This window comes from Apteryx mantelli, chromosome 1 (assembly GCF_036417845.1).
Source record: "Apteryx mantelli isolate bAptMan1 chromosome 1, bAptMan1.hap1, whole genome shotgun sequence".
NCBI lineage: Eukaryota > Metazoa > Chordata > Aves > Apterygiformes > Apterygidae > Apteryx > Apteryx mantelli.
Window position 1 is genome coordinate 205693161 of NC_089978.1, and position 12402 is coordinate 205705562.

Sequence of the window (12402 nt, forward strand, 5' to 3'; positions counted from 1 at the left end):
AAGATGAAATGCGGTACTACAGTAAACAGTTTACTGTTGTGTTCTTCAAAGAAGGTTCCAGTCTAACTCTCTTAAATTATGGCAGCTACATTGTGTTTCAAGATAAAAGGAAAGCATCCAGTATTATAAAACATATTTACTTACTGTTCCAGAATTAATATACTTTTTCTTTTTTCCTTTTTTCTTTGGATTTATTACCTAGAAACACAAATAAAAATATTAAAGTAGTATCATTTATGATTTAACATAAAGATAGTTCTTAAGATACTTTCAAGGGAGCGAGTAGTCTATTTTCAGTAGATTCTAAATATATTCAGCACACTGTTTACTCATGCACCTCAAAGCTGGGATGTATGCATATTTCCAAAACAATGAATTTATCTTCATGGTTTCGGCTAGGTAAACCAGTGCTATTATTCACATTTGACAAATAGGGGACTTAGGCAACAAAGTTAAGAGTGTTCATTAAATTTTGAGTGCTCAGTGAAACACTGCTCTAAATTTTCACAAAATTCTGCATTTTTCTGCCCCAGTGTTCCAGTGTACTGGGTCATCACTCCTTGGTCTTGCAATGAACCTATTTACATTCCAGTTTATTTGTTTCCATCTTCTCCTTAGTATTATTTGAGAAACAGGAGAGTTGTTCTACTACTAGTTTCTGTATTTGGTGCAGTGACAGCATCTGGCTGACAGAAGAGCAACTGCAAGGAAAGAAGGACCCAGATCATACTGCCCCAAAATGGAAACTAGTTAAGTCACTTGATGAAAATGGCCTAGACCACCACCTGGTTGGTGTACAGGAATTGTGGAGGCTCAATGCATTCCCAGTATACATGAATCTTCAGAGAACTATGAAACATTATACAGTTTTCTTGAACGTCTTGAACTCATTTTTGCAAATTTTCCCACTGTTGACACAAAAAAATCATTTCTCTTCTGAACACCTATCCATTCCAAGGCAAGTCTCAGTCAGATTCATTACAAACACATTAAAGATGCATTCCTTTTTCACTCAAAACGGTGCATGGAATTGGAAGCAAAACATTACTTTGTTAATTAGGTTGATCAACCTTCTCCTGTGCAACCATGAAATTCAAATCCTTGTGGCTTACTGCCAAGTTTTACTGTAAACTACTCACAGATGTTCTCTGAATGACAAGGAATGAAAACAATCGCAGTAGAAATCTTAGCTGCTTAACTGCTATAAAATATTTAAACAATTATGCCTGAAAAAATAGTAAAATATGTCCTCCAGAAATCTCCCTGCACCCAAAATGAAATTACATTTAAAGATTATATTCCTTGTACAACATATAACAGCTCTGAAATGTAAGGCAGGAAAAGATAACTATCATTTGAGGTCTCCAGAACAGGCTATATGAGAGTGATTCTGTCTTTCCCTCCAACATGCTACATCATCATCTGGAGAGTATTCTTCAAAGCTTTTTTTGTCTTGCACATACATAAGCCCTCCAACCCTTTCAAAAAAACCCAATCACTCACTCCACTTCTTAATTAACAGTGGCTGGATTGGTGAGCAATGAATTAAATCTATGTAGTATTATACACAATACAATGATTCTTGCTGAATCCATCTTAGACAGCAGGCGAGTCCTGCTGATGATTGCCCAGAACAGGAAGATGAAGGTAAGAGACTGTCTGCCTGCCCTGTGGCCCTTCATTCACAGCTATCCAGAACCCAGTGATCAAGCCTGAGTTAGCAGCACATTTCTTGCCAGCAGTCATTAATTGCCCAAGAATAGATTCATCTGAATCTTCTGCTTCAGATAACTTGACAATTAGCTTCTTAGGAATTGCTAGGAAATGCACTGGAGCTTGGAGTGAAATATCTTGGAAAACAAGGCATCTACTTGGGACCAAAGATTACTTAAATCACAGCTTATCTCTCACCTGCAATTCTAGGTACTATAATTATAATATTTATGTTCTTTGTTTTTGCTGAAATTTGAGATAACTTTATAAATGAAACATTTTTTTAGCCTCTGAAAGCCTTCCACTCATGCACTAACCTAGAAAACTACATGAACTCTTAGCTATTAAAAAAAGTCAATTGAAGAGAGCTTGTTATAGTAACCTTTTTAATTGCAAAATATAGGACACTCAATCAAGCACAAATTTCTCTTTCTGCCTTCGGTCAGTTTCTAAATGCAAAACAATCTAAAAGGAATTTGTCCAATCCTTTTTGTTCTGATCTTGCAGACACTGATCAAGCAGAAGCAATAGCAAAGCACAAAAGATTGTGATGTGGGGGGCAAACACAGGGTGCTCAGGAACCATATTTAAGAAAAAAATTGTCATCTCATATGAAACTGCAAACGACTAAGATGGCATGACAGAGTATTCCTAGTAGGGTAGGAGTCAGGTCAGTGATGCATCAGGAGGTTGTAATCCTGATTATACCATGATTACATTAGCTGAATTTTTCTTACTTCTGAAGCATCCTTGGGAGCAGCAGAATTGAAAAGAAAGAAGCTCTGGTCATGGTATTAAGAATGGCTTTATAAAGATATTTGCAGAACAGTCAATCAGGAGTTTCACCAATCTGCATACACATAAGAGTCTAAATCTAGGAACAAGCTCCACTATCAGAATGGACAAAGAGGCAATAGGAACATACTCCTTGAGATGGCTAGCCATGGAACCATCCCGAAAGCAGCTACAGTCCATGTGAATCCACAAGTCATCAGGTGGTATTACTTAGCAAAAGGACTCTGAGCTGCAACTACCTTACCCATATTTGAGAAAAAGAGGAGATGCTCTATACTGAGAAGACTACACTAAAGGGAGACTACACTTTTTCCTTGATGGAAAAGTTATTCCTATTTTTTGGATGGCACATATGACCACTGTTGATATTGTTGCTGGGAGCCTTAGATATTACTTCCTTCTGGAGCAGATGGATAGGGCTTTTGGTAATCTTGGCTCCTGGTAACATCTGGAGGCCAGGGATAGTGCCACTGAAGAAATACCAACGAATATGAGAGAAATATGAGACACAAAATACCAGGTCCAAGCCAGGAAAGAAATTCAGAATACAAGAAAGAAGAAACACTTTCGAGGGCATGCAAAACAACAGAATTATAGGCAAAGAAGTGCTAAGCCTCTATTTTTTCTTCAGCTCCTATACTTGGTATGCATTACTTAAGACAAGGTTTAGAACTGCTGATGCAGTAAAAAGGCCCATTTCATTCTATCAAGACACTTCTGGAGGACTGGAGGGCTCAGTGTATGATGGCATTTTCCAAGAAAAGACTGTTTAAGAAGAACACTCCTGCTGGTAATCAGACTCAGGAATAGGCATTTATACTGCGGTTTGATGATAGCAATCTATTGCATGAGGATGAGAGTCAAGGTTGAACCCAAATGATCAAGGCTCCAAGAATCCAAGGTAAAATAAAGGCAATTTCTAGTAGGATGCACTGTGGCCCTTCCTGTATCTCTCTTAGGACTTTTGGCAGACACTGCATTTTCCTGTGTTACGATCATCAGTCAACTGATACATACTTAAGCCCATTACAGAGGAGACTGTATCCTCTTTAACATGAAAGAAAGGAAACCATGGCTAAACTCAAAATACAAAGAGAACTGACCATTCATTTGTTTAGCACCATTTATAAACCTTGAAAGGGGCAAAGGATCTTGTATTTTATAATCAATTTATTTTGTATAAAGGATCTGTCAAAGAGTTATATGACAGGTACGCTGTCTGGAAAGTGAATAAATACATAGATCCTTGGGTTCATGACTGTTACCTGAAGCACTCAATATGAACTTCACAAGCAAACTCTTCTAAGGTTTCTTGTCCATGCTATCTAAGCATCCTGGGACAATAAATACAGCACAGAGTATACTCTGCCTAAATGCTGTATGAATGCTTATATCCAGAAGTGAAAACCAGCAAAAAATAGTAACAGAACTCACTGAGGAAGACAATAAAATCGTGAAGTTAAAAATAAAACAAAGAAGGCTATTTACAAATCTTTGATAAATGAAGCTATGAAAGAAGTACAGAGTGAAACACCTGATTCAGCTGGTCAGCTGAGAGAAATGGAGTATTGGGCACAATCCATTCACTTAGTCTGTGAGCATGTGTGAAATGGAGAGTGCTAAAAAACTTTAACACAAATGCCTTGACATATGCATACATATGTGAAAATGCAATAGCATGTATTTTCTTATAGGAGTATATACAGGCACCTGAAATACATGCATTTTTCCCTAAGAAAATTGCTACCCTTGAGCCCCTGCAGAGAGCATGTCTTCATGGTAATACTGCCCCAATTAAGCAGACCAGCTGTTCCCAAGCACCATCAACATATCAGTATCATGAGAAGACAGCTGTAGTTATTTCTGTATCAAGACTGCATACAATCAGAAAGGTGAATGAGATGCTTAGATACCATTGCATACTAAGCACTAAGCTAGTGTTGGGAGAAAAAGCAATGATAAAAGGACAGGCAGGGCAATCAGGCAACAAGATCACCTAAATTAGGAGGAGTACTTCCTGGCTTTTGGTACAAATGAAAAAAAAAAGGGGGGGGGGGAGGAGGAACTTGGAACACTTCATATTGTCCTACCACAGGAAAGAAATCAATTCCTTTTGCTAGAATTCTGGAAGACACAACAGTGCAGATGCTTGACATACATCCAGATACGCCAGTATGTGAAAGCAGGATGTTGGTGGGCAAACATACTACCTTTGGTCCAAAAAGGAGGAAAACCATACTATTTCAGCACGAGAGATGATCATTAGGCTAAGACAACTTAGGTAGAACATATTGTATCAGGTATAGTGTAATTCTAACACACCTATGTTGCTTCCAGCTCTGGAGCACATTCACAGCCTTTGCAGTTGTTGTACTACATGCTGACATCTACTGAAGATAAATCCAAAGTGATCTAAATTATACATGGAAACAATGAGGTCTCAAATTTGAAAATTAAATTTCTTGGATTTGCAAGAAAACAAGACAGCGTTTAAGACTTCAGAACGTAATGTATTTCCTTAGGAAGAATCTGTAAGTTGAAACCTCTTCTCAGTGACAAAAAAATGTTTTAAATCTTTTCCTCCTATTCCCTCTCCTTATTTAACACATTTTGAAATTTCACATTACATCTTTCATTCCAGAATGAGATTTTGGGGGGATATTAATTTAAAAATGAAGTTTTAATGCATGAGTCTTAATGCTCAAACTTTGCTGTCAATTTTTGGTGCCCAAATCTGAGATATTTTCAAAGAGACTTTTCCAAAAAAGAAAAAAATGTTAAAATGTGTCCATTTATGACATCCTAAGTTTGTGCATCTCAATTTTTGTTTGCACAAGATCACTGATTGCTTGTGAGAACAAATTACAGTATATTTTGAAGATTTAGTAAAGTCTGATTTTGCAAAAAAAAAGCCAACATTTTTGCAAACCCCAATAATCCCAGACTGCATTGGGAAAGAAGTGTTAAATTAGTGATTTAACTGGAATAAATAAAGAAGCCTGTATAATTCTGACAGCAGGGAGGAAAAAAGAGAAGAGAAGGAACATTAAGAGGAAATGTGGTTGTAGTCTACATTTACCTATAATACACAAAAATATCTTACCTCAGTTAGAATATATCTAATAATAAAAAACTCTATAATTAAATTGACAAATGCATATCAATCCCAACAATTGCCAGATGAATTCAGTGAAGCCTAAATGGAAATCAGATGCAAATTTTTAAGCAAAGATATAACTGATCACAGGAAAAAACTATCAATAAGTAAGCTAAGTTCTTTGTCACTTCTAATTCTAGTATCAAAACTGGGTGAAATTCTAAAGTCTGCTCTTAAAACCAAATGCATACAAATGTACACCCGGTGTAGGAACCACCAGATATTCTTTGCCTATGAGAACAGCATGCAAAACACAATGTGTAACAGTTGGCAAAAGGAGAAATAAACGAGAAACTGCTCAGACACAAATGGGAGTAACCCAGCACTTGCTCCAAGTTATGCCATACCAACCCAGCTGCCTGGGTTGGTACAAAGCAATGCTCTTAGACTCTCTGTCCATCGTCATAAAAGGAGAAATGTGAAATAATTCCAACACTGATTCTAGCCAGCACTGTGCGAGTTTGACCGGTTTGCCATTAAAATATTGAAAGTTTTCTCACTTTTTTCCTTAAAGTGAATAATATACTCACAGTACTTACCTCATACACATTGAACTGAGATTGCCCTCTAGACAACTCTCTATAACTTGTTGTGAATTCTCCGATGAAATCATGGCTGTATTTAAAAAAAAAAAAAAGTTTTCAAATCACATGCACAACATTTACTAATTTAAATGTACGTTGCATATATATATGAAAAAGAGAAATGCAGCCAATATGAACTGATACCTGAGAAAGCAGTAATGGCAAAAGATATAATTTGCTTAAAAATCTGCATTTTCCTTCTGCTGCATGTTCACTCTATTAGTAATAATAATTTATGGATGAGAAGTATTAGATTGAATTTTTCTGAAAGCTCCTGCTTAAGTTACCCAGCCACATAACGAGGACTAGGCTTTAAATTAGTGATCAGCCTCATGTAAGTTTACAGAATCTAAAAAACCAGAGTGAGCTATCAAAGACTATCACCATTTTCTCACTGGATCACCCCTGGCACCACAGATGTATGACTGTGTGTGTGACTGTGTGAGAGAAAGGAAAGTATTAAGGGTGAGAAAGGAGTAATTTGCACTTTAAAAGACCAACCCTACAAATTCATGCAAGACTGCCTAACAGGTGGCTATACAACTCCCAGTAGTCACGAGACCTTCTGTTCTCATTCCCCTATACCCTTCCCAGCTGAAGCTTTCTCACTGCTGCTCCAGCTCCTATTCCCTCCTGGCCATGTGTCCCTCTGTTTTTGCAGCTGTTCCCTAGCAAGGCATTGTAGCTCCTCTATACTCTTCCTCCACAACTGATGAATTGTGCAACTACTTTATACTTCTTTACTTTTCCTCCAATGGTAAACTAGAATGAAAAGACAAAGTTTTATGATTTTATTACTTTAAAATTTTGTTTTTAAGAAATACAACACATTTCTAATGAAGCTATAAATATTAATTTAAAGTTAATTTAAATATATCTGTTGCAAGAAGAGGACAATATGGAAACCATTTTTAGCAATATGAAATTTTCTTCTTGGTTTATGCATAAGGAAATGAAAAACAAACCCAAAATATGCATCTCACTTTACGAAACCAGCATGAGTTCACAAAATATGTAACTTAAACAATTAGAGGTCCAGTCATCATGTCAATGCCCATGAACCAAGAAAAGCATCCTCTAGAAAGCTTGAGAAATACCGTATAGTGAAGATATTACTGATTACTCAGATACAGAAGGGACTGTCTCTCATGAAACCATCCCCTTTCAGTTGGGAGATTAAGAAATTGCTTCTGAGACAGAAAGATTATGACTTTTCTTAAGAAACACTTATTGGAGATAATGGCTTCTTTCCCTTAATGCTCTTTAGAGGGTAACAACTATTTAATGAGAAAACAGAGGAAGCCATCCAAATAAGCAATGGAACTTGAGCTCCATAAGGGCTGTAGTTCATAAGCTGTATTTAATTTTGGGTCACCATAACAGCTGGAAAGACAATGCACCTTAGTTATGGACAAATCTTGCTCTTTCATAAGAGTTCTTACCTTAAATGTTCAAGTCAGCTTGTATATCTCAAAGGCAGAGACTCAAATGATAGCTGAATGACTAAGTATGAACATGCTGTAGTGAACTGAGAAACGTAAGCAATTCCGGACAGGGCTATCCTTGGGAAAAACTTAAAATGGCATAAAAACAACTGTTTCCTTATTTCAAAGAGACACTGGAATGTCTCCTTTTCTTATGTAAATATACATAGATTGATGAACTGAGCTAGAAAGATTTAGTTCCTCTGAATTATCATGTCAAAAAGCTGTTAACATAAAAATGAGCATCTGAGTTCTCTAAGCTTAGAAGACCATCAACTAACAACCTGGATCTGAACACTCACTACTCAGGTGGATATAAGCCCTATAACTAGGCTGGCTCTGAAAGATGAGTGCTTGTAGGACATCATTTGCCCTTGCTGGCAAAATAGCTCTTTAAGAAAATCAAGACACCCATCCCTCTCAGTATTCATGAGCATACATCACCTAACAGATCTCCTTATTAGTCTCTGGATTGAGACTCCAAGACAAAAGACCTCCTTGATTTTAGGCCTCCTAAAACCAAATATTCCCGGGATTAAAGACCTTTGTCTATGAACTGCTTATGAAAAGTCTGAATCAGTGACTCATATCTCTTACTACAAAAATAATCACTTGAACCCCAACTCTTTAAATCTGCTTTTAAATCTGGTACTATGTTTTGCAGTGCTGAAAATCACTTTCAGAATTGTATTAACTTTGATTTTTTAATGATCTGAAGGAAAACAATAGAGGAAAGGGAAATCATCACAAGAAACAAGTCAATGAGCAGAGTGAAAAATGCAATCGTTTAAAAATCAGCTAAGCACCTGGAGAAGGAAAATGACAGTGGAGGACAAGAAATAAAGTGAGAAAGCCTGGAATCTGAGACTTAAAAACTCTCTTGCAGTGTTTAGATTCTCATATGAATGCTTTGATGGATCTGGGTTATCATGGCACTATTTATAGCTTTAAAAATTAAGAAAAAACAAACAAACTTTATTGTGTGTAACAGAGCATAAACATCAAGATTGTGAGGTAGCTTCTGTACGTGTATGCTAGGTAACAATTCCCCATTTACATCTCTACTCTGTACTCTAACATTAATGAAAAAGCCTTCAGAGAGAAATAAAAACACAAGAGTATTGCTGATGACCTTCTTTTAATATTCCCACAGCCCAGAATTCAGATAAAGGAGATAAGCGTGTTTTACTTGTAGAGACTTTCAGTGAAGAACAACTTGCCTCAAATTTCAGTTCTCTTTTTCAAATCTGCATTAATATCTTAGCAAGCTGCTCCAATACAACTGGTTAATAGAACCACTCCTTCCTGACAAAATAATGATATCTCAAACAATGTGCATCTACACTGTTACATCACTTATTAGAATTTAATAGCAAGGTGAGTGTGATAGCTGTGTTACTCCCTCTCAGATGGTTCAAGGTCAAATGTAAGTACATTAAAGAATTCCTTAGAGACACTGGTTTCTCAATTCTTAGGCCCAATCTACACCCACTAGACTACTCTGCCATTCAAGTTTTTGTCACGTGTATCAGCAACGTTTCCCTATATAGAGTCTTCCAAATGGTTTCACAGAGATGAATGAAGACAGAATTCAGCACTGAGAACACAACCAAGCTTATATTTCTGTTCAGGATGTACAAAATTGAAAAAAGAAAAAGAAAAAAAAATCCCATGCAGTTACTCTCAGGAGAAAAGTTTTTGCATTGTCACATTAAAAAAAGGTGGAAAATAACTATTTTTTTATAAACATAAGTCTGATTACATATACACAAGGAAGCAAATCTTTTTTAAAAAGTGTGCAACTCTCCAGAAATAAGTTGTGTATCTTACTATTTTTCCTTCTGTTATGTAACATCTGTCTACTAGCACCTCATCGATAAGAAGGACATTCAACAAAAGAAGTGGTTTTGTTTCACACAGGTGGGCTTGCCTGAAGTAACAAATGCAACTTTTGTAACTTCTTATATCACCAAACATTTCTGGGGTTGTCTTGGAAGCAATAAAAGGTATAAATTAGAACAAGTGTTTCACATTTCAGTAGTTTTTGTGTGGAAACTGGTTTGAGACAAATGAATGTTGATAATTAAAAATGTTAATGTTATAAAGGTCCAGTGGTACATTTTAGTCAAGAAATTTTAAGTGATTTTTGAAAATAAACAAAAGCTAAGAATATACAATTTCTCTTAGCAATGTAATTCATGAAAAATCACAGTAAGAAGCTCAATCCAAACCATGTTTTCCCAAAGCACAAGAAACATGGGATGGGAAAAAACAAAACTAAACAAAACAAAAAAACAAAAAACACCCCTAATTCAAGACTGTTGATTAAAATAATACTGATGCAGGAATCAAGTATATGAACGGGAATGTTGTATTACTGAATAACCTGAAATATTTAGCGTAACTTGACTTTGCTATCTAGCAGGCTCTCTGAAGATCTTTCAAAGGCTGTCTCCACCCAGACTACACTGGAGCAAATGATTCTGCCTAGTGAGGTAATCATCCATGCTTATAAACAAAGGGTCCATCAAAAGTGGAAATTAATGTAAATTGTGTAACAGCAGCATTATACAAGAAACTGATAAACTATTACAGCCAACTTGAATGGGATTCATCTAAGATACATTTGGCAATGTCAAAGTCAAGTTAGCCATTTAGGTTCTTACTATGATCATTAGTAAGTCACAGGAACCACCCGGGCCAAATGGCAGTTTATTCTGGTTAGGACGGATTCCATCAGAATCTAGACAACCATTTTCCCCTGTTGGCTCCTGAAGCAACCTAAATGACCAGTTCAGTCTAGTTGACTGATTTTTAAATTTTCTGAAGTTACATGAAATGAGTGCTGTCTCTTCTTTCTGAGGAATTAACATGTAAAATGTCAGTGTTCTGTCTGCTTCTAAATTCAAAAATGGTAGAAAGTGGCTAAAAACATCATACAACTAGAATAACAAATAAAAAAACACTTTTGTGTAATGTAAATAACACTTTTCTTTTTAGATTTTTTTGCTAGGTATTCAGACTCAGATGAGAGCAAAAGCAGATTTCTTTCAAATTGTTTGGGACAGTACAGAAGCTAATGATTGCCTGAATTCCATAGTATGTTGAAGATTTCATTCACAGTTGCAGCTATACAATATCATTTGTCAGATTTCTTTAAGTTTTCCTTTTAATAATACTTTAGTTTCAGATTTTGGAGTAAATGGGACAGCAAATGGGGTCTGACACATTAATACAATACAATCTTTAATTTTTATTAATTTAGAAATATTATTTAATTCTTCATTTCCAGGCTATTTTCAAAAATTATTATAACATATACAGAAATGTAAATATATGACATTTTTGAGGATTTGGCAAATCTAAGTGAGGAAGAGAGGACATTAATAGAGATTCATCTTTACAGTGATGAACAGACATTTTGCTAATACAGCTTTGTTAGTTTAAATCTTCATATTTTTAATTGCTATAATACATTTTGTCACTCCAGGGAATATCTAATCAAGAAGGATGAATTTGCACTAGCGGGGGCGTTTATAGAGGGTAAACATGTGATAAGAATGCTTGTAAATCAACAGGCTTCACAGTGCAATCAAAAAGACAAAAATCTAAACCAAGAAAGATGAAACTGGTTTTGGCCCTTGGCAACAAAGAATGAATGGTATGACAGGATAAATTTGCTTATTATTATTACAAGATCGATTGGGCCACACTAGTACAATATCATTAGTTTTAATACTAGAAAGAATGTGCATTATCTATACTAAGGACCTTATTATATAATAAATAATATACTCTTAAAAATTTGAATACAGTAAGTGCATATTCAAGCATTTAAAAACATAAATTAAGATGAAAAGGAAATAATTAAGACAGACCAGCTTAAAGAGAAATAAAAATCCACATATTCATGAATTACAAAGAAATACTAGTACCATGACTTATGAGTATAGTTTCTAATCAAAATATTGAGATAGAAGCTCAAATACTTTTAAAAGAACAAGAAGTATCAACCCAGTCTGATCAAAAATAATCCTGTCTTGTTTGACAAAGTAAGGGCAAATTGAAAAGTTGATTTCTTCTGAAAAAGAGGTAGACTCCGTACAGAAAGTGAGCTTGAAATGTAGCAGATTGCCCCTCTTGAAATGAGCTACAGAACCTCAACTGTTTTCTACCTTCCATTTCTTATTGATGGAGTTATTTAAAACTTGTGTCTTCCAACTCCAGAGCTTAAAACAACCTTTCAATGAGGACAGGCATGGAAATGAACATTCAAACCAGTTTCAAATTATGATAATATGTAGCTTCCATGTGTCAGTATCTAAGCAACTGTGAAGCAGCACACGTGGAAGTTATTGCAGGCTCAGGCATTTTATCATTCTTAAAAAGAAGAGCAATACTTAACCAACCAATATATTAGGTTAAGAAAGAAGGAGATTGTCAGATGAAGGACTGTTCCTCTCTTTATCATGTACAATAAGCGTTAACACCAATGAGATTCACAAAACTGATTTTATAGATCATAAAATGTTCAGTCTTGCTTGTTCCATGTATAAACATACACACACGGCATTTGAAATGAGTTGACATGTCAGCATTTACCCCAACTGCAAAACAAGACAGAACTGTAGCACAGCAGAACTCTTTTTTCACAGTACCTGTACTTCTA

At 35.7% G+C, this 12402-nt stretch overlaps 1 protein-coding gene across 2 annotated transcripts in view; it reads right to left on the reverse strand.

Moving 5' to 3' along the window:
* Positions 1 to 12402, reverse strand: part of CPNE8 (copine 8) — a 112873-nt gene that overhangs the window by 36938 nt on the left and 63533 nt on the right. For both annotated transcript variants that reach the window (XM_067316036.1, XM_067316030.1), the window contains exons 11-12: positions 6205 to 6280; positions 145 to 198 (exon numbers count right to left, since the gene is read on the reverse strand). In XM_067316036.1, coding sequence (XP_067172137.1) covers positions 145 to 198; positions 6205 to 6280 — 130 coding nt within the window. The remainder of the gene's footprint in view (positions 1 to 144; positions 199 to 6204; positions 6281 to 12402) is intronic.